The 20,518-nt window shown below is 44.3% G+C and overlaps 1 protein-coding gene across 17 annotated transcripts in view; it reads left to right on the forward strand.

Moving 5' to 3' along the window:
• CADPS (calcium dependent secretion activator) overlaps nucleotides 1–20,518 on the forward strand; it is a 474,516-nt gene that overhangs the window by 401,459 nt on the left and 52,539 nt on the right. For all 17 annotated transcript variants that reach the window (XM_053219142.1, XM_053219145.1, XM_027039150.2 and 14 more), the window contains 2 exons: nucleotides 2,190–2,264; nucleotides 3,165–3,248. In XM_053219142.1, the coding sequence (XP_053075117.1) occupies nucleotides 2,190–2,264; nucleotides 3,165–3,248 (159 nt within the window). The remainder of the gene's footprint in view (nucleotides 1–2,189; nucleotides 2,265–3,164; nucleotides 3,249–20,518) is intronic.

The raw sequence follows: 20,518 nt of genomic DNA on the forward strand, positions 1-20,518 counted from the left end.
AGTCTCATAATTAATCAACATGGATCATTTATAGTAATCCAAAGAAAATCAAGCAGAGTGAGACAGTCACATGAGGAGGAAAGTAAGCATGTGATACTGGATCTTATCTCAAGACCTAAAAATGAATTTGGAGCCCTGTCAATATTCCTGAATTCTTTTGCTCTGACATCTTTCTTTGTGTTTCTAGCACAGAATTCTGCAGATAGTTTTTTGCATTCAGCTTCAGGTTTATGCCACTTACTAGTAAATCCCTTCATGAAGCTAGCGGGAGAGCCAGCGTGGGTCCTGATTTCATCAGGGCTGTGCAACATGGACCCTTTTTGCTTTATTGTTTTTCCTCTAATCAACTGAAAGGGAATGAAAATGAGAGAGTTGAGCAGTAAGGACCATATCTCCCTACCCTTGGCCTCTACTTTATGAAATTGAACAAATAGTATTGGAGTTGCAATTATGGTTACATCATGTTTTCGCAGCTTAGACCCTCACTTGACCTTCAAAATAGATCTCTGAGGGGCACCTTGGTGGCTCTGTCGGTTGAGCATCTGACTTCAGCCCAGGTCATGATCTCACTGTCCCGAGTTCAAGCCCCAAGTCGGACTCTGTGCTATCAGCACAGAGCCTGGAGCCTGTTTCTGATTCTGTGTCTTCCTCTCCGTATCTGCCACTCTCCCATTCATGCTCTCTCTCTCTCTCTCTCTCTCTCTCTCTCTCTCTCTCTCACACACACACACACACAAATAAATAAACATTTAAAAAATAGATCTCTGAATCTGAGAGCAGAACTGCCAGGAAATGGTTTTTAAATAATAATAATAAATAATAAATAAAAGAACAGACCTGCTAAATATCTTTAAACAGGGTTTGCTTCATTCTCTTTCCAAGATCAGTGTTTGTACTTGGTTCTCCTTCTACCCCCCACATTGGTTGTGACCAGTTAGTGGTATTAATCTGTTCTTTTACAGATGAGGAAACTGAACTACATTTTCTTAGGCTACATGATTTCCCAACTTTGCACTGGGACTTTATCTAGGTCTTCCAATTACAAACAAAATTCCCCTGTGACTTTTAATGAACTAACTGAATTCATATCCCTTCACTCACTTTCATTAATTCTGATTGCCAGTTATCAGAATATCAGACCACGTTCCCGTGGCTTATTATTTCTGTATGTTTTCATAGCTTTTTGAATGGTTTGCTTAATTTTCGTTTTCTCATGTGTCCTTTTGTCCTAATCTTTATTTGCACTGTTCCTTTTTTTTTTCTATTCCTAATTAATCATCCTTCTGAAAGTTTGCTAAAGAGTGGGTAAGTGCATTTTCCTTTCCAAATAGCAGTGCTTTGCATTGTTATTTTTTATTAAGGAATATGGAATAATTCGAATGGATACTAAAATGATCTAATAAATGTCAAGGAACTGGCATACAGTATTTTCTGTTGAAATCGCTTTTCCTTTTTTCCTGGCATTTACAGCAGATTTTTGTTTGTGTGGGGGTTTGTTTTCACATTACTATTTAAATTTAATCGACAGCGGCCGTTAGAGAAATTGAAAAACTTAACAGGAGTCTTAGCAGAGGCTCTAAACCTGGATCTCTGTATCCATGAATGGAGAAAATGAGTGGCTGTCGCAAGGGCTCAGAAAAAAAAAAACAAACAAACAAAAAACAAAAAAAACGTTGCCTCCACACTGAGTCAATATCTAGAGAACCAGTGGGCTCTGAGGCGTTAACCCCAAGTATCAGAGGGTTTTAGAACAGTTTTTGCGAAATCCATCACAGTGTCTTGGTCAAATTCTGAGTCACATCCCCCGGCAGTTTTCCAAAGATAACTTTTCATCCCCTGTATTAAATTGTTGTGCTATCTTATTTTGTAAGTTCCAGATCAATACACCGCTAGGCCCTGAAGCCATTCCATGCGTGCTGTTTGTAATCGTGTGTATGTATCTACACATATCAAAGCCATCCAAAGCCTTGGGTGAGCAGCCATGTGGCTGGTAATTTTTTTTAAGAGCTTCAGATCTCTCTTCATCAAAGACCTGGAGTCACAGTCTTACGGCTGCGTCTGGGACTATGGAAATGAACTGGGTCTACGGGCCAGGCTTGCTTTATAAATTGTGTTGTCTAAAAATTACTGACGGATGCAATGCCCTCACCTCCCAAACATGCTAATATTTGTCTTTCTGTGTTCCTCAGCATCAATACCATTCAAAAATAGATGAACTAATTGAAGAAGCTGTTAAAGAAATGATAACACTCTTGGTTGCAAAGGTAACCTTCAGCTTCAGGTGAAATGTTTCATTGCGAACATTGCTTTGTTAGATCTGCATTCCCATTAAAATGTAACACGTTAAAAAGTTCAGCTGGATACTTGTATTTCTCAGGAAACAAGATCGTACATCACCCAGGCTCAAGTCAGAATGATTTTTTCTGATGATTGCAAGCCGCGTGAAGATGAATTGATGAAGTGGCGTGTGTTAACTTAATAAGAAATTGTCCCCCGACTAGGTTATAGGAAAAGTGTTTGTTTTGTTTTTCAGCGCTGACAAAGTTAGATTTTAAATACAGAAAGTTAAACGGTAATAAGGAATTCTGCCATCCTGAAAACCCCCTTTTCCCTCGTTTCTCATGCAGTGAGAGTCATAATAAAACATAAAAGTCAGATAAAGCTATTTCAGTCACCCTCATGAATTATAGAATTTTAACTAAGTAATGCTGAATGGGAAGACATTTATATTTGCCAGTGCTAAACTTCTGTTTCCCCCAAATTACTGATAAAATACAAATAAAAATAGATTGGATTAAATGTAGTGCTAATATGTAACGTAAAAACTGCTTTGCGCAGTTTTGGATTTTGAAAAGTGCATTTAATATTATCGCATGCTGTATGCAACTCAATAATATTTTGTCACTTTGTACTTCTGTAACACTCTGTATTTGCAATCACATAATAATGAAGAGAAAGCCGGATAAGTCAAATATTTCTCTGTGAAAGCAATCTATTCCTCTCCCCAAAAGCGGGAATCAAATAATATTTTAGAACGCAAAAGCAAGTGAGGTCACTGCTAGTCTCTGGCTGGTTGGGAATGTTGCTCCTTAGTGTGAACAGTTAGAGTTTGAAATAATATATATATATATATATATATTTTTTTTTTTTTTCTGTTTTACTAGTTCGTTACTATCTTGGAAGGAGTACTGGCAAAATTATCCAGATATGACGAAGGGACTTTGTTTTCTTCTTTTTTGTCATTTACCGTAAGTAAAGAGCTTCTTCCTTGCCTGGTTTTTGTTTTAGTGTGGGTTTGGGTTTTGGTTTAGGGGAGGGGTGCCAATGTGTCATTTTGGTGTTGGTTTGTGTGTGCATGTGAATTAAGGTCAGCTACCAATATAACATGACAATAAGCAGGACCTTTCATAACCGCAGGTAATCCAAAATCATTTCTTTCACTTGAGAATGCACAATATGTATGTTATGTATATGCATGTACACACACATACACATACGTCTCCATATGTATACACCCAAAAGAGAGTTGCTGGCCCGAGCCCGTGTTAGTTATCTCAGGAAAATCACTTAATGTTTCTGGGTCACCACTTGCCCATCTGTAAAATTTAAACGTTGCAAATAGAGACCTACAGTCAGACAGAGCTTTCGAATACGTTTTATTTGGTCCTCACTGGGTCAGGTACACTTTTCCTAACTGAATTAGTTGCCTATATTTACAACGCGGGAGGATTCACGGAGATGTCCATATTCCAGGCTTTCTTTATAAAAGGGACACTTAAGAGCTCTGAGCATCTCAGACCAGCGGTCTGCTGGTCACCGTGGGCCCCATTGACCAGACGGTCGTTTGCCAGTTTCCTGTAGCACCTGGCTGTTTCGGTCATTCGTGTACCTGCCTGGGCTTGGGAACACTGGAGTCTACAACCTCTGAAGCACATGACTGGGTCCGTACAGATTGTGAGGGGCTCTAATTCTGCGCCAGGATCGGGCATGGGCATAGAAGTGAGTTTGGCTGTGGGCGGAAGCCAGCCTCATTCTCTGCAGGTCAATGACCAATGGAGATGGTCACCATAAAGGGGCTGCTTTGGGGGCCTTGTTCTCCCACCTTCTGTGCTCGGTGGCGATGACAACTGTATCTTTTCTTGACGTTTCTGATAGCTGGGTTTTTGCTCGCTCTGAGGCCAGCTGTTTTCCTCTGACATAAGAAAGGCAATCAATTTAAGACCTACTATCCCTGCGTCTTTAAAACAGCATTAATGTATGAAGAATCTCCTAGAAAGGCATTGAATGCCAAGACGAGGCCCAGCACGGGGTAGGAGGTAGCATATCATCATCATCTTTGGGATCTGGCAGAACCGGCTTCAAATCCTGTTGCCAGGATTAACCAGCTATGTGATCTTGAGTAGCTGTCTCATCCTCTCCGAGTCTCAGTTGTGCTTTGGGTTTGCTTTTGGCCTTGGGGAGGGGCGCTATTATATAATTTTGGTTTTGGTGTTGGCATATGTGTGTTAATTATGGCCAACTACCATGATGTATGGGAGCGAGGAGTGGATAACATCTGCTGGGATGAGCTGTTGGGGAGATAATAATGTAAGTGAAGAGTCTAGCAGAGTCCTAGCACGAAGTAAGTTCTCAACAAATGGAGGCTACTTTTAATAAAAGATGATAAAACATGATTATTATACAGTGCAAACAACCATGCACACAAGTTCTTCCTAAATATGCCTTACATTGGTATTTCCCGCGCATTAGATTTTCTGGGAATTAAGGGACAGGTAGACAGAAGACATTTAAAACAATTCTAGATAGTATCCATGTATCCACATATCCAGGATATTTTCCTTAGCAGCTCTCAACTTCCCACGTGTAAGGAATGAACTCAACCCCAGAAGTGTGGTGGCCCCAGTTCCCAGAATCTAGTGGTAACGGTGGGGCGGGCCAGAGGATGGTGACAACAGGAAATCTACCCAATATCACTCCGTAGAACCACCCACAATGTGTCACAGCTGAAAGGAAACCAATCCGGCCACTCCTTTGACAAACAAACAAACAACAGCAACAATAAAAACAAGGCCCAGAGAGGGGAAGTAATTTGTCTAAGGTCACACAGCAATGGGCAGAGTGGAGACAGGGATCCAGGTCTTCTGCCAGCTCCCCCCGCGCCCCCCCCACCCCCCACCATTGAAGAACTTCCTGGAGAGAGTGGGATTCAGCTGGCAGTTGCCTTAGCACTGGAAGGCAGATGGGCAGATGAGTGGGAAATATTCGATAATCTTTCATCCCTCAGTGAAGTCATGGAAATGGTGGAAAGAGGCAGAATTCTTCTGGAAAACATTCCCCTGACACCCACAAAAGCTTTCACTTTCTTTGAGTCTTCATTTCGAGCAAGTGTTTTTACCGCCCTGGACTCGAACCAGTGCAAACCGGGAAAGCCCCTCTGCTCTTCATGGAGCAGAACTCAGCCCATCCGTTAGGCCCCACCCTAATGACTGACTTACCCAGAGAACTAGCGGAAGGTGGTCCATGGCAGCCGTGCAGGACGGGGTACCAGGGGGAGTCTCACGAGAGGGTGAGACACAAAGAAGGCCTAGCATATCCTCTGAGGAGTTTTCAAGCTGAAATTCTCATGCTCTCCTCTCCCTTTTCGGAGACATTTTGCAGCCTCGCAGCATGCCTAGTGAAGTCCCCGTAACTGCAGAACACTTGGGTGCCTGTTGCTGGGCCTGTGACTTCCCTTCCTTAGTGACACTTCTCCCACACACTTGGCCGTCCCACGGCCAAAAGCACCCACTTATCATTTGCAGCCTCTGTTCTCATCTCCTGCTGGTATTCCAGCGTTGGAGAACACGAGCTGTGCTCAGAAGTGGCAGGAATATCCATCTGCACACGTGGATGCTGAGCTCCTGCCCAAATTTCAAGGGGCCTTTGAAGACTTCCTGCGGCCCAGTTGTGTGACTCACGCCAGAGTGGAGTGGAGGGGAAGGGAAAGAGCTGAGCAGGGGCAGCAGGCGTCGTGGGAAGAGCCTGGGAACCAATGATGAGAGAGCCAGCTGTGAGTCCCGGGACCCTGGACAAAGGCGTCGAGAAGGTGCCGACGCCCTGGCAAGGCTTCCCTTAGCACTGCTCCCATCTCGGATTCAATCTTTCAAGTATTACTGTGCACTTACCACGTCCCCACCTCAGCGGGGCTGCCAAGGCTGAGCCATGTGCTGTGCCCCCCGGAAAGCTGACAAGTATCGACAAATATGCCACCCTTTCCCCCTCTTTCTCCCGCTGAGCGCCTCCTTTCCTGGGTGGGCTTGGTTTCATGGTCCAAGCCAGACATTTTGGAAAACGTCTGCAGTGGCACGGAGCAGGCAGGAATATTTATTTCTCGTCTCCATCTGCATTGCTTCCTCTCTTGGAGAGGAGCTGGGGGGTGGGGGGGGAGGAGGGAGGAGGAGATGTGGCTTCTTCGTGCCAGCCCAAGAGGCGTCCAGGCGCGCCCCTCCTCTCCTCCCTCCGCAGCCTCAGCAGCAGGAGCAGCCTGGGATTTCTGGAGGCAGGCGCCTTTCGAACTTTCGAAAGATCAGCCCAGTTGGAAGTCGCAATTAGCAACTATCCGCCCATTTCCCCTGACTGCAAGATGTGCTTTTGTGTGGGTTGCCTGCTTGGAAGGGTCCTTGTCTGGTGGGTAGCCTCACGCTGTTCTTTTAGGAGGCCAGGGAGGGCGACAAGCAGGTGCCTAGGTCCCTCTCCGAACAAATTAAACTCCTTTCCTTGGGCCTATCCAGGTGTTAACAAATATGCTAGTTCTGGAATCCACTGGCTCCTTCATTCTCTCATTCACTCGTTCACCCAGCACGTATTTACCAAGTGCTATTGTGGTGCTAGGTGCCGGAACACAGCAGTGAGCAAGGGACACATGTTCTCTGTCCTTTTGGAGTTTACGTTTAGGAAGAGAGACAGACAATAAAAAAGGGGGAAAAAAAGTATAGGGTAGGGGTTGTGCTATACAGGCCACAAAGTGGAAAGAAAGGGAGAGAAAGAGAGAGGAGGTGGGGGGTAGTGTTGCTTCAGCTAGGATGGTCACGGAAGGTCTCTGAGGAGGAGACGTGGACTGAAACCAAGAGGGGCCAGCCACAGCTGAAGAGAGGGGAGAATCTTCTAGACAGAGCAGCAATTGCAATGACCAGGAGGCAGGAAAGCAGGAGGCATTTTTGCAGCATAGTTTGGAAGTAGCATGGACAGGACTTAGAGATTGAGCACCTGCTGGGGGCGGAGACTCAATGGAAGGAGCAAAGTGGAAGGTCCCTCGCGGTGAGGTCCTGAAGAGTTCCGCTGTGCCGAGTGGTCCTGAGAGGCCAGTGGCACACAGCAAAAAGCCCGGAGAGGGGAGACCCAGGCTGGGGCCCCAGCCCTGCCCCTCACCCCGGAACTGTGTGACCTGGAACATGGGACCCCACCTTGGCTTTCAGTTCCCCTCGGCATAATATGATGATGGTTTTATTAGATGAATTCCAAAGTCTAAAATAGCTACAGGAGCAACGCTATTCTTTAAGCACTTGCTAAGTGCCTGGCACAGGGCTAAGTGCTTTAAATATATTTTTCTCATTGAATCCTCTGAACGCTGCCGTTCCAACAACGCTCTTCTGCCTGCAGACAATGAAACGGAGGCTTGGAGAGGTTAAGTCTGCTAGTTCGACCAGCATGCTCTCTCCCACTAACCTCCGGAGTCTTTAAGGAAGGGTGATGATGTAGGAGGAGCCCACACCCTCTCCCCTGGCAGACAGAATAATTACCTCAAATCCTCTGAAGGCCCCGAGAATTCACTCCAGGTTCCCCCATCAAGCCAGCCATTTGAGATGGTCACAATGGAACCCTGGAAGCCACTCTGGTCAGGCAGGGTAAAGCCCTATTAAAAGCTGTCAGGGGCCCAAACACTACGGTGTGCACAATCCCCTAGGTCTCAAATTACCCTCATCCACCTTTTTTCCCTCTTCATTTGCCAGCCTTTTAATTGGTTTGTCACTTAGAAATGAAACAAAGTAGACATGCTTCTTCCTGCTAGAATCTGAGACCAGGACTGGTGTTAGTGCGGATCACCCAGCAGCATAGACGGCTTTTGTGCAGAGCTCTTGAGGTCATGCCAAAGAACAAGACTGCCACTTTGGTCAAAAGCCAGAACTGGATCAAAAGAATTCACTTCTGTGCACAGACTATTTTGGTCAGGAAGCAGTTCAAATTTTAGCATGGGGCGAGTGTTCGTAATTGTTAGTGTTATCTCCAGCGATGTCCCATTTTTGCTCTGGCTTCAGGGAATGCCCAGCAGAGGAGACATGGCTTTTTATACTATGGGCTGGTGATGATGCTGTAGACAGAGAAGTCTTGGTCTACCTTCAGAAGGCAACATCCTTAGATTATCAGATGCTGAATCCATGTGAGTCAAGTCAGTTGACTTCCCCCCTTCAGAGTGGAGGTGCCTGCCTTGGACAGAAGCACCAACCATGTTGGTAATAGCTGACCTTTATTGAACATATATTATGTGCCAGGCAGTGTGCTGAGTGACTTACATGCATTTTCTCATCCGATTCTCACAATCACCCTATGCAATTAATACAATTATTATCCCCATTTTACAGATGAGAGAGTTGAGTTTTTTGTCCAAAGTCATACAACTACTAAGACTCCACCTTAGATTTACTCTTTTATTATCTTCAGAATGTTATTCCCCACAGAAGCACAGAAACTCATAAATGGAATCAATTCGTGACTATCCCAGGAACAATCCACTTACCGATAACAATTTCTAAGGGAAAGAGTCCTCTATTTTTTTCACACCTTACCAGTAAAAGTATTTTGTAAGTAATTTACCCGCCACGTGGTTTGCAATGAAACCAAAGGAATAGACATTCAAAAGCCCCCTACTTCTTTTGTGCTTTCCAGATAATCTTCAGTTTCACATTAGTCCTTCATTCAACACACGTTTATTAAGTACTTACTTGCTGCTAGGCATTGGGAGCTTACCAATGACCAAGACGGATAATGCCTCTTAGTATATATTCTCATTAGGGAGATACAGTCGCAACAAGTAAGTCACACGTGTGGCAAGTTTTCAGAGAGAGGGAGAAGTAGCTGATGCAATGGGGCGGTAGCCTGAAGGCACCAAACATCATCTGGGAGGCCATGGCGTTTGAGGTGAGGTCTGATGGGTGTAGCAAATAAGAGAAGGATGGTTGCAGGGCACAAAGACACTGAGGAGGAAGCGAAGGTTCCATGCATTGTGGGAACCAGAAGTTCATTGTGACTCGGGTAAATGTCAGACTAAAATAGGGATAGAGCTAGGGAGCAGCTAGTCTGGAGCCTGATCATGAAGCAACTTGCCCATGGTTATGGTATCTAAGGGTTTGCCAAGGGGCATTATCAAAATTAATTCAGCTGGAGAAGGGAAGAGAGGTCCCCGAGAGACCAGCTACTGTTACCGGCTGACGTTGTGTTTGTAGTCTGATTTTGAAGCTTTGGGCCACCATCGGAAGGCAAGACTTATTTTGTCTAATGGTTTTTGTTCGCATAGACCAAAAAAGCACCATGCTCTGACGTGTTCAAGAACTGTAAAGCACCGATCTGCCGTGCCTTCTACCGACTTCTTTCATCAGCCACTCCCCAATGGCTCAGAACTTGACATCCACTTTGGGGTTTATTTCAGATAATTTTATCACCTAGTAGGACATCCTCCTCCTTTCCAGTTCATGCCTTGAAAACACAGCTGACAATTAACATACCCTGCTGTCCAAAGCAGCCCTTCAGAAGCTTTTTCAGAAGAAGAAGAAGAAGAAAAAATAAGCATCCAAAGTTAACCATTCCCCTTTAAATTCTTTGGTAGACAGATGAACACAAGACAGACATGGTATTTTCTTCAGACCATCAGGTGCTAAGTGACGAGGTCACAGAACTGACAGCCATGAAAGAAAGACGTAATGAAGACACGTGCGGCTCCAAACATGAGATAATTGTTCTGAAATTAAAAGTCAGAGATGCTGCCCTAACCTCCAAACCACTTGCAGGGGGACGCCGGTCACCAGAAAGTGAGAGGGAGAGGGAGGATTGTGAAGCCCAGGCTAACAGAAATGCGGGCTAGTTACTGGCCATTTGTTGAGCCTCAGTTGTTTCATCTGTTGAGTGGGGGTGCTAGGGCCTATGTCTGGGAGCGGATGAGATGAGTAGAACCACGATGAGCAGGGGCGCCTGGGTGGCTCAGTCGGTTAAGCATCCGACTTCGGTTCAGGTCATGAGTTCGAGCTTCCCATCGGGCTCTGTGCTGACAGCTCAGAGCCCAGAGCCTGCATTGGATTCTGTGTGTGTCTCTCTCTCTGCCCTTCCCCCACTTGCACTCTGTCTCCCTCTCTCTCTGTCTCAAAAATAAGTAAACATTTTAAAATGAAAAAAAAAAAAGAACTATAGTGAGCAGTCTCCTGGCACATTGTGGCAGCTCAGTAAATACCCCTTCTTAGTCTTACCTTCAGCCTACACCTGTAAGAAGGTTCACCTGATCTAGCACTTTCAACCATTTTCTCACCTGTTTAGTCCTTGGCTTATTAACCATTTCTCCTAAGCAACCCAAATCACTACTCAGAACAGGATCAACCAAGACACTCCTGTAGTTTCTATTTCAGCACATTCTTGTACTCAAAACTTGGATTCATCAGAGATGTTTTCCATTAAGTTTAGTGTATTTTAGCATTTAGTGTTTTGTTTTAATTCTTCCAGAATTTTTCATTCACACATAGCCTCTAGAATACCTATGAATCAAAATATTCAGTTAACCAGACTTGAATAACCCATCCCCCGTGCATATTTTAGGTCAAATCAGGTTTATTTCGTTATACAACTAGGTTACTTGTCCGTCCAGTTCTGTCCCTTACTGGAGTATCATTCTGGACAGATTAATTAACCTCTGGCCTTAGCTTACTGACCTATAAAATGGGAATAATAATGAGAGTTAAATTATGCGATGTTGTTAGAGTTAAGTGAGAAAATGTTATATACCCGGGGTGAGGTAAGCATCTGATACTTGTTAGCTTTTGTTATTATTGTGGTTATTACTGTGGTTACGTCACTGAGTGCTGAGTACTAGAACCAATCACTTGATCTGCTACCATGTGTTCTATGACTGCTACATGTAAACTATTAAGCTAGGAGTTGTAAAGATAGGAAGATCTTCTTTTGAAGACCCTATCTCTTGTTGTCTGGAAGTTGCTATCTAGAGGGCATGCGACAGAAGGAACGTTTGAGATTTTTCTGGTCCAGCGTTTCCAGTGTTGTACTAGAATCTTCTCCGTTCCTACCTGCTGGGCACAGCCACTTCTCCACATCTCTTCACAGCTCTGCGTTCAGTGATGCCCCATCGGGAGCTTGAAACTGACCATGGTCAAATCGTTGGCACCACAGAATTGGCAAAGGCTACCAAACAGCGTGGTGTCTGCCTCCCTCTTTTTCCTCTTCCTCCTCCTCCCTCTTCCTTTCTACTAACGTATCCCTGAGTGTTTCCCAAGCACAGGAGATACACCACCTGGTACCTGAGATGATATTAGACGCCACAAAAACGCCACATGAAATAGCACCAATCCCATTGTAAGAGAATTATCCCCTCTTTAATTTTCTTCTCATGTTTATCGTTATATCAAGGAGAAAGTTTCCAGTGAGTGATAATCTGCCTCTCACACTTCCCTAAAATATCACATATTCGTGTGTAACAAAGAGAAAGAACGAGCAGGCCTTGGGTTCAGCACCCCCTACAGGCAACCGTGTCTACCTAGAATGTCGTCATTTTATTTTTGTGTTTTGTGTACTTTTACTCTTACCTCCTTCTCCTCTTGATTTTATCTTACTGCTGATTTTCTGTGTATGGCAGTGATACCCATCTTCTCTTTATAATTAAGTCTTTAAAAAGTGAGCCAATTTAAAGAAGAAATTAAGTACATAAGAAAATATAGTACAGACGCCACATGGGCCGTAGCCAAAATCAGGACAGCGGTGTTGGTGCCAGAAGTTTGGGAACTTGTGATACCTTCTCGCTGTCCTATTTTGCAGCTGTGTAAACTGAGACCAGAGAAGGAAAACGACTTGAACCTCTGGTTTAGACACAAAACCCGTGCATTGTTTTCGCCCACTCTTTACCTGAGATGAGGACAAAGCAGAAAAAAACAAATTCTCCACTGTATAGCGGACCTACAGTGACTGACAGGTTGTCACTGGCAGTGGTGATATAAACAACGTGTGCCCTCAAGTTCAGGCTGAGGCTGCTAGGGGAGAAGCGGAGGACATCAGGCCGCCAGGTGATCCCCTCGTGCAGAAACATGACTGTTGCATCATGACAGCACGGCCCTCATTTGCTTAGCACCAAGGTCGGGCAGAAGCCAGGGACACAGGTGAGGTATGGTCCTTCCCGTCTTCTAGCTTGCACTCCGTTGGGCCTTTTAGTGTTCCAAAGGCAGAGCAAAACCCAAAAATGCCAGAGGTGGGCAGAGGCCCCTACTTACCATCAAATAAAAAGAAGTCTTTGTACCTGTTTGGATATTTTATTTTATTTATTATTTTTTTCAGTACAGGGCTTGAACTCATGAGATCATGACCTGAGCTGAGATCAAGAGTCGGATGCTCAACCAACACAGCAGCCCAGGCTCCCCCTTGCTTGGAGATTTTATAAAATTGAAATTTTCTGATTTATACTTCCAAGTTTCTCCTAAACTGAGAGCATGCCAAGTAAATAGACAAATGGAAAAGCAGGACAGCCTCGTTAAGAGGTCAGACTCTGGGGTCCAAGGAAGCCACATGATACTTCCAGCTTTGTGTCTTTTAGGAAGCTGTTAAACCTCTCTGAGCCTCAGTTTCCTCTTCCATAAATGATAATCACCATCCTGCCCTCCGTTGTCAGGGTTAATTACTTATAAATTGCTTAGCCTTATGCCAGGCAAATAATAAATAAGCATGCAACCATTGCTAAGTCTTAGTAGCATTAAAAGGGAGGGCTTGAAGGAGGCCCTGAGCCTTGCCGAAATCCTCTCTGGGAATGAAGGATTGGGACAGAAATGAGGGAAACTGGAAGGAAAAAACATGTCTACTTCAATAGGGCATCTGTTCGGAAGCCCCAGGGGGGAAGAGAGATGAGAACATACACTTCCTGGACCCAGTCTCGGAGCACAGTACCCTGAGCAACAGGAGATCCGAACAATTCTCGTTAATGAGGGCTGCGGCTCTTAATCAGCACATGAAACAGAATGCTTTTGCTTAATAGAGATCACTTCCCTGCCTCTTGCCCAACTCCCCAGCAGTGCCAGCAGCTCTTTGTTTAATGAAAGGTAGGGACTTTGAGTAGTGTGGTGGGATGGGCTGTAGGAGGCATTATTAGCCTCATTACTATGATAATAGTTTAATCACAATCAATATTTATGAACATGCACAGAAGCCGTGCAATCAACCAGCAGCCCTACAATTTGAGGTTTTCGTGATCTTGCCTACGGATGCTTTCCAGGAAAGCCTGGGCCCTCTCCCACCTTCCTCCAGCCCCACAGAGGTCCTCAGAGGTCATTTCAGAATATGCATGATGGTTACACGATAGTGATGTATGAGGTCTTGTGCAGGGTAACAGGTGAATATCAGCATTATAGGACGTTGCTTGCTTTTTGAAGCACCTCCACTGTCATCATCTGGATTTTATCTTCAGACTTCGGTAAACTACCCTGTGAATAACGTAGGGCAACATAGGGGGCGGCATAATATAGTAGCGGGTCCTTTGAAGTTAGACCCCCCGGGGTTCCGATCCGAGTTCTGTTACTTCTTACCTGTGTTCCGCTAGGAGAGCAGTTTAACTACTCTGAGCCACAGTTCCTTCATTTGTATTATGAGAAGTCGGGTTGTGATAAGAATTGAATAAGGTGGTGTCAGGCATTCCGTCATTGGTAAATACATCCATATTTTTGTATATGACCCTGTATATCGGGCATTAGGTATTTCTATGTTGTCTGAGAAAACTAAACAGTGGCTTTTCCCAAACTCACAGAGCCAGTATTTGAGATCGCAAGAGAGTCCAGACTTGGACTCCAGTATTCACTTTCTGTTATCTGAAAATTTTTTCAAACACTGGTTCCATTTATAAGGAACAGAGGGAAACCTTATTTTTAAACATTTCAGTGTTTCACTCTTTTCTTTTAAATGCACGCTGTTCTGAGCAACGTCCGCCCGGTGAGCTACCCATAAAGAATTGTGGGTGTCACAGTTCCCACATCTGTAAAAACAGCACTTAGAAACTCAGGCCCTTTTAAAAAGGAAAGTAAGGGAAGATGGCCTCACGACGTATGTGCCTCTCTGTGGCGTTTACATGGCGCTTAGGTGCGCGCAGCACTTCATAATTGGCCAGAAACACCCTTGATCTTCGGCCAGCAGAGAAGGTGTTTCATCCCCTTGGTGACACAGCTCGGGAATCCATCATGCTGTCTATGATTCCAGATATATTTCAAGGGTCATACTTTCCTCCAGTCCTTAGAAAATGTTGTAAGGGGCTTTCACCATGATTGTCACTTGGCCCCAAGCAGGAGCCACTGAGGTTTGCTCAAATGCTCACCCGCACACAGAGTCCCAGTACATCCACCCACTGGTACATTCTGTCTCCCCCAGGCAGTCAGTCCCTCGGTTGGCACTAACAATGTATTCATCTTCCCAAGATGCACTTAGAGCATCCAGATTATGTATGGGGGGGAGGGGGAGGGGTTGCTAGGTTTTGCTTTTTTTTGCCTTTGTAGAGGACATAACCCGGAATCCCGTTCCCGTCAACCAAAAACCTTGAAGAAGTTACTCTAGAGGAGACAAATTCCTCCTGCAAAATGCCATTCTCCACCAGAATGTTGAAAATTCTACCACTCGTTTTGTTCTTGTTTCAGGAATTTTTTATAGAAGAAATACATAGAGGGTTAAAAATGAAATAGTACAGTCACTCATAGTAATATCTTTTTTTAAAGAAACAACAGTTCTCTGTCCTACCCCTTTGCAGCCTTAATCCCTGACCCCAGAAGAGCCCCTTGAAACAATTTTCTTTTTATCATCATAGCTCCAAGTACTGTTCTTACATTGCTATTTCTTGGTTTAGTGGTCTGAGAGATTATTTGACTCCCTACTATAGATGGGGCTTTTGCTCACTTTGTTATTTTACACCCCGCCCCCTCCCTCTTCCTGTCATGGTTTTTATTAATATTGCCATTCCTCTCTTGGCATCTTGATAACTTTAAATAATACCCACCTACTTTTAACTCCTGTTTCATCCACCCAAGGAGGCTGTTGACACCAGTGCTCTTTTCCTTCCCCTGCTTCCTCTTCCAACTGATCTCTTGTCCTCTTGTCGACTTAGGGTTGAATGGCACATCTCTTCATTCTTAACATTTAAAAATGTAATAACCTTTATTATTATGAATGTCTCTTGAGTCTCTCAGTACCGTCGAATCGAACTTTCTGCAGTGGTGGAAATATTCTGTATCTTAACTGCTTTGATTCAGCAGCCCCTGGCTACATGTGGCTCATGAAATGTGGCTAGTACAACTACGAAGTTGAATTTTTAATTGTATTTTGTTCGAATTCATTTACATTTTTGTGACGTTTATTCATTTATTTTGAGACAAAGAGACAGGGTGAGGAGGGGAGGGGTGGAGGGAGAGGGAGAGAGAGAAAATCCCAAGCAGGCTGTGCACTGGCAGCACAGAGCCTGACGAGGGGCTCAGACCCATGAGCTGTGAGATCATGACCTGAGCCGAAATCAAGAGTCGGACACTCAACTGACTGAGCCACCCAGGTGCCCCAAAGTCATTTAAATTTAAATAGCCACAGGTAGCTATTGGATAATGCAGGGCCAGAGCAAGCTTAATAGACAAATATAATTACTGAGAACCGGCTGGTTTTTTCAGCAGGAAGGATAATAATGGCAGACACATAATTCTTATTTACTATGCCCTGGGAACTGATCTGCCAACTCAGTTAAAAACCCAACAGCTCTATGAAAAGTAGTATTATCCCCATTTTATAGATGAGGGATGCAAGCCATGGAAAAGTCAAGGACCTTGTCTAGTAAGGAGAACTAGAATTTGGCCCCATGTGACCCAACTCCAAAGTCTGTGCTTTCAACCACTTCCCTCTACTGCCTCTGCTCCCCTCTAGAAACCCCCATATCTTTTCCCAGCTGTCTCCAATCTGCTGATCAATGATGTGGTCACAGCTTCTCCCACATCACTGGCCTGAACGATGCTTCTCATGGGGCCATATGCATTTAGATGTCAACCCTTCTGACTGCACTTCTGCCTCAAAAAAGAAAATGAAAACCGGAAGCTGAGGAAGGACATGGGCAAATGTCGGGACTCAGGGTAGGTTCACAGAGGGGCTTACTCTTTGGCCACAGAAGGGTTGTTCCTTTGGGCTGTTCATTCCAGAAGTAGCAGTCTAGGAGCTAGCATAGCCTGAGTGTTTGCCGCAACTTTGTATTGTGCCTCTTTATGCATATTATCTTTGTGAATCCTCCCCACAGCCCAAAGTGATGCAGATGAAGAGGGCTGCAGGTAGAGGGTGCTGGGAATATCACATTGGATGAAGAACGCAGAAAACAGGGTCTGGCACAGGGTGGATACTTAGCACAAGCTACCTATGGTAATCCTTTTATCTCTTTGCCAAGTCTACCCACTGGGCCATGCTATATTCCCTGGTACTTGTGTGGGTGGTCTTTATGTATCTCAACTACTTTTCCTTTTCCAGGGTACTATATTTTTCCTGGAGCCTCATGTCCAGAGCTCTTATTAATACTACAATATTAATAAGCCTCTTGTTTTACTACTAGAGTATTTACAACTTTTTCAAGGTGTGGGAAGTACTTCTATCCCACATTCTTCCTAGAACCAACCTGCCTTGTACCATCTGAAAGACATTATTTTTTTCATTCTAGAAGGGGTCAAAAGAAAATCCTCAGCCTGGCACCCTATTATGATAAATAAGGACCTGAGGTTAGGCAAGTAGCTGACATCAGTCAACTAGTTAATGGTCACATTAAGATTAGGCATTTACATTTTGCGATTCTTTTCCTGCCTCCATTCCATTATCTCTCACTTAAGCGTGTTCTAGTCCAGAGGTCTGAAAACCTCTCAAAAGGACAAAATAGTAAGTAGTTTTTACTTTATAGGCCATGTGGTCTCAGTCACAGCTGCTCAGCCTGTGCCCCTGTAGCATGAAAGCAGCTATTGATAAGATATAAATGAGTGGGTGTGGCTGTGGCCCAATAAAACTTTATTTACAGACATTGAAATGTCAATTTCCTGTAAGTTTCACATTTCAGGAACTATTATTCTTCTTTGGATTTTCTTTCAACCACTGAAGAATGTGAAAACCATTCTTAGCTCATGGGCCACATAAAAACAAGCAACAGGCTAGATTTGGCCCACAGGCCATAGTTTGCCAGCTTTAGTCTATAAGGTATGGATGGGAACACACTTGGCATAGTCAACTCCCAGCTAACCACAAGTGAATTAAACACTACTACCAATAATAGCTAATGATTTTTGAGCTCTTACCCTGTACCAGGCACTGTTGACTTGACGTGTTAACATGTTCAACCTCAGAAGAACCCCCTGAATTGTTATTGCTATCCTCATCTTGCAGATGAGATTATAGAAGCCATAAAAGGTTTCATAATTTTTCCCAAGGTCATTGAACTAATGAGTGATAGAGCATAATCGAACCAAGCTCTACGTGACCCAAAGCCTCTACACGTTCCACAAAATAGGCTCTCCTTTTCCCAGATCCAGGGTGGTCAGTAGGTAAGAAGTGGTTTTAGAATGACACATCCTTTTCAGAACAGCAACAACTTGATATAATGAAAGGGCTCTGCACTTTATAACCAGATTTGGGCTTGTACTCCAGCTCCACCAGTTACGGGTTCACCTCTTGAGAATTGCTTAACCATGTCGAGCCTCAGCATCCTTCTATTAAGCAGGGATGGTGAAATGGGCCTGCCTGGGTCCTACAGTGATGACTGAGCTAATTATTCATAAGGTGCCTGGTACAGTACCCCACCCATATGTGCTCAACAAATATCACTAAGTATCAAGTGAAAATCAGGTTAGTCATTAATGTGTTTATAGCCAGGAGAGCCAGAAATACCCAAATCCTGTCCTAGACCATCAGGGACCACCCCACAGCATCCTCCAGGGAAATACATGCAATGGATAAAGGTAGGGGAATATGAGATAAAGGACCACCTTATTAAGTTTTGGTCGTCTACTGCTGCATAACCAACTGCGCCAGAATTAGTGGCTTAAGACAATCACTTTCTTTTGCTCACAATTTGTGGATTAGGAATCCGGGAAGAGCTCAGCTAGGAGATTCTGTGGTTCATGTGGCTTTGACTGGGGTCGCTCGTTGGGCTGCATTCAGCAGGTGGCTACACTGGGCTGGGGCTGGATAGCTGACAATTTGATGTGTCTTCATACTATTTCTTTCTACCTATATGGATCTCATCCTGCCAACCTTTTCCAAATGGCTTGGGCTTCTTGCAGCATGGTGGTGTCAGGGGGGTCACACTGTGGCAGCTGACTTTCAAGAGTAAGGCAGTAGAGGCTGCCAGCCCTTTTCAGGACTTGGCTTGAAACTGGCATGGTGTCATCTCCATCATGTTCTGTCGGTCAGAGCAGTCACAAGCCAAGCCAGCCCAGACTCAAGGGGGTAGAGGAAGAGACTCCACTTTTCAGTGAGGAAATGGTATGTCCATAGAGGGAGCAAAATAAATGATGGCAAGCTTCTTTGCGAACAAGCAACCACATTGTGAACTGGGCTTTGGGTCCGCATTCCAATGCAGAGAAGTCTAGAGAGAGTCACTCTCTTCTCCTGGGATCTCCTTCTAGGAGGAAGAAATAGAATCAGAAAGAGGGTCTAGGCACTGAGCCAGCAGAGAAGAGAAGTAAGACAGCTAGGCCTCTTACTGCAACGTAGGTCACACCCTCTCACCTGAAGCACTTAATTTAAGTGTGCAGATATATGGCTAGCTAGGAAACATACCTCAGAGCAGTGCCCTAGAACCTGACCAATCAAATCAGCCCCTTTGGAGGCGGGAGGAAAAGAGAGTGTAAAAATAATAGCCAACATTTACTGAATGCACACTACATGCCAGGTCCTGTGCAGAGGTTTTTGCATACATTAACCCATTTAATCCTTAACATGTACTAAACACATCTATACAGAACAAATGCTTAGACTAGTTCCCTGTACATGTTAAATGCTTTTAAAATCTCTTTGTTTATTAATAATTCATCCAACCACCCCATCCGGAGGTATTATTATCGCTCTCTCTCTATTCTAATGGGGAAGCTGATGCTTAGAGAAGTTAATTACCTGCCACACAACTGGTGGTGAACAGAACCAGACGCCAGTCTCTGTGTCGGACTCATGCCCCCTCACTCTTCACTCCTGCACCAGACTGCCCGTGCTACACAGGAACAAGAGACCCTTTCAGCTCTTTGCACAGAGGCAACAAATACCAGTTCCTTTTGAATTGATGGCGCCTGCCTACACTTTTCTTCAATGTCCTTTAAGACAGTTGTAACTTAACCACCAACTGCAAGAAAATACTAGAAACCTCTATCCTGGGTTCTAAGAACAGAGGGCCATACCCAGAAGTTCATGCATTCAACACATTTTTATCAATACCCTGCCATATATCAGGCAGTGTAGGTACTGAAGAGAGAGAGACAGAGGTCCTTGCTTTCCATAGACATGAGGATGGTGATAGATGATAAAATTCAACCTGAGAGACGTGATCATTTTCTGGATGGTGGTGGCCCTATGTAACATTTTTACACACTGAACTGCCTCAACTTGCAAAAAATAATAATAATACTCCAGATCTCTAATGGTCACCTGGATTAGAGAAATGGAGAAAGGTACAAGACAAGCAAAGTTTTCTTTACAGCAGTAATCTCAAAAGCCAAATGTTGAAGTCAATGTTGCTAGCCCCTTGAAGCGATGCTGTGGTTGGCAGTTTCTAGGCAAAGGCAGAAGCTCTTGTGAAGCGCTTGTGAAGTCAAACAAGCCAGGGTAGCGTCAGCTTGTGCAGAGAATAAATCATTTCCTTGGTGGGTGTTTTCTTAAGAGACCATGGGGAGAAAGGAGGGCTCAGGCAGTCACTAATGCAGTGGTATCTGTTCAGATTTCTTTTTTCTTCCATCTTTGAATCTTACCCACCAGATTTCTGTTTGCAAAAAGGGCCTAATCCACTTTTTTTTTTTTTTTTTGTCTGTGCATTGATTTAATAGTATCAAACCCTGAGGTCCTCGTGGTCTGCACCTGGGTTGCTTTTTCCCCTAATGAAGCAAGAGAAGTGGTTTAAGCCCCCACGGTGCTCCCTATCAAAGCCACACAATGATTAACTCAGGTCCCCTTATTAGGACGGGGCAGAAGAAAATCCCTTAGTCATCAGCATTGTGAAAATCCCAGGATGGTGAATGTTCAATGAAAAGATTAC

This window comes from Acinonyx jubatus, chromosome A2 (assembly GCF_027475565.1).
Source record: "Acinonyx jubatus isolate Ajub_Pintada_27869175 chromosome A2, VMU_Ajub_asm_v1.0, whole genome shotgun sequence".
Classification (NCBI taxonomy): Eukaryota; Metazoa; Chordata; class Mammalia; order Carnivora; family Felidae; genus Acinonyx; species Acinonyx jubatus.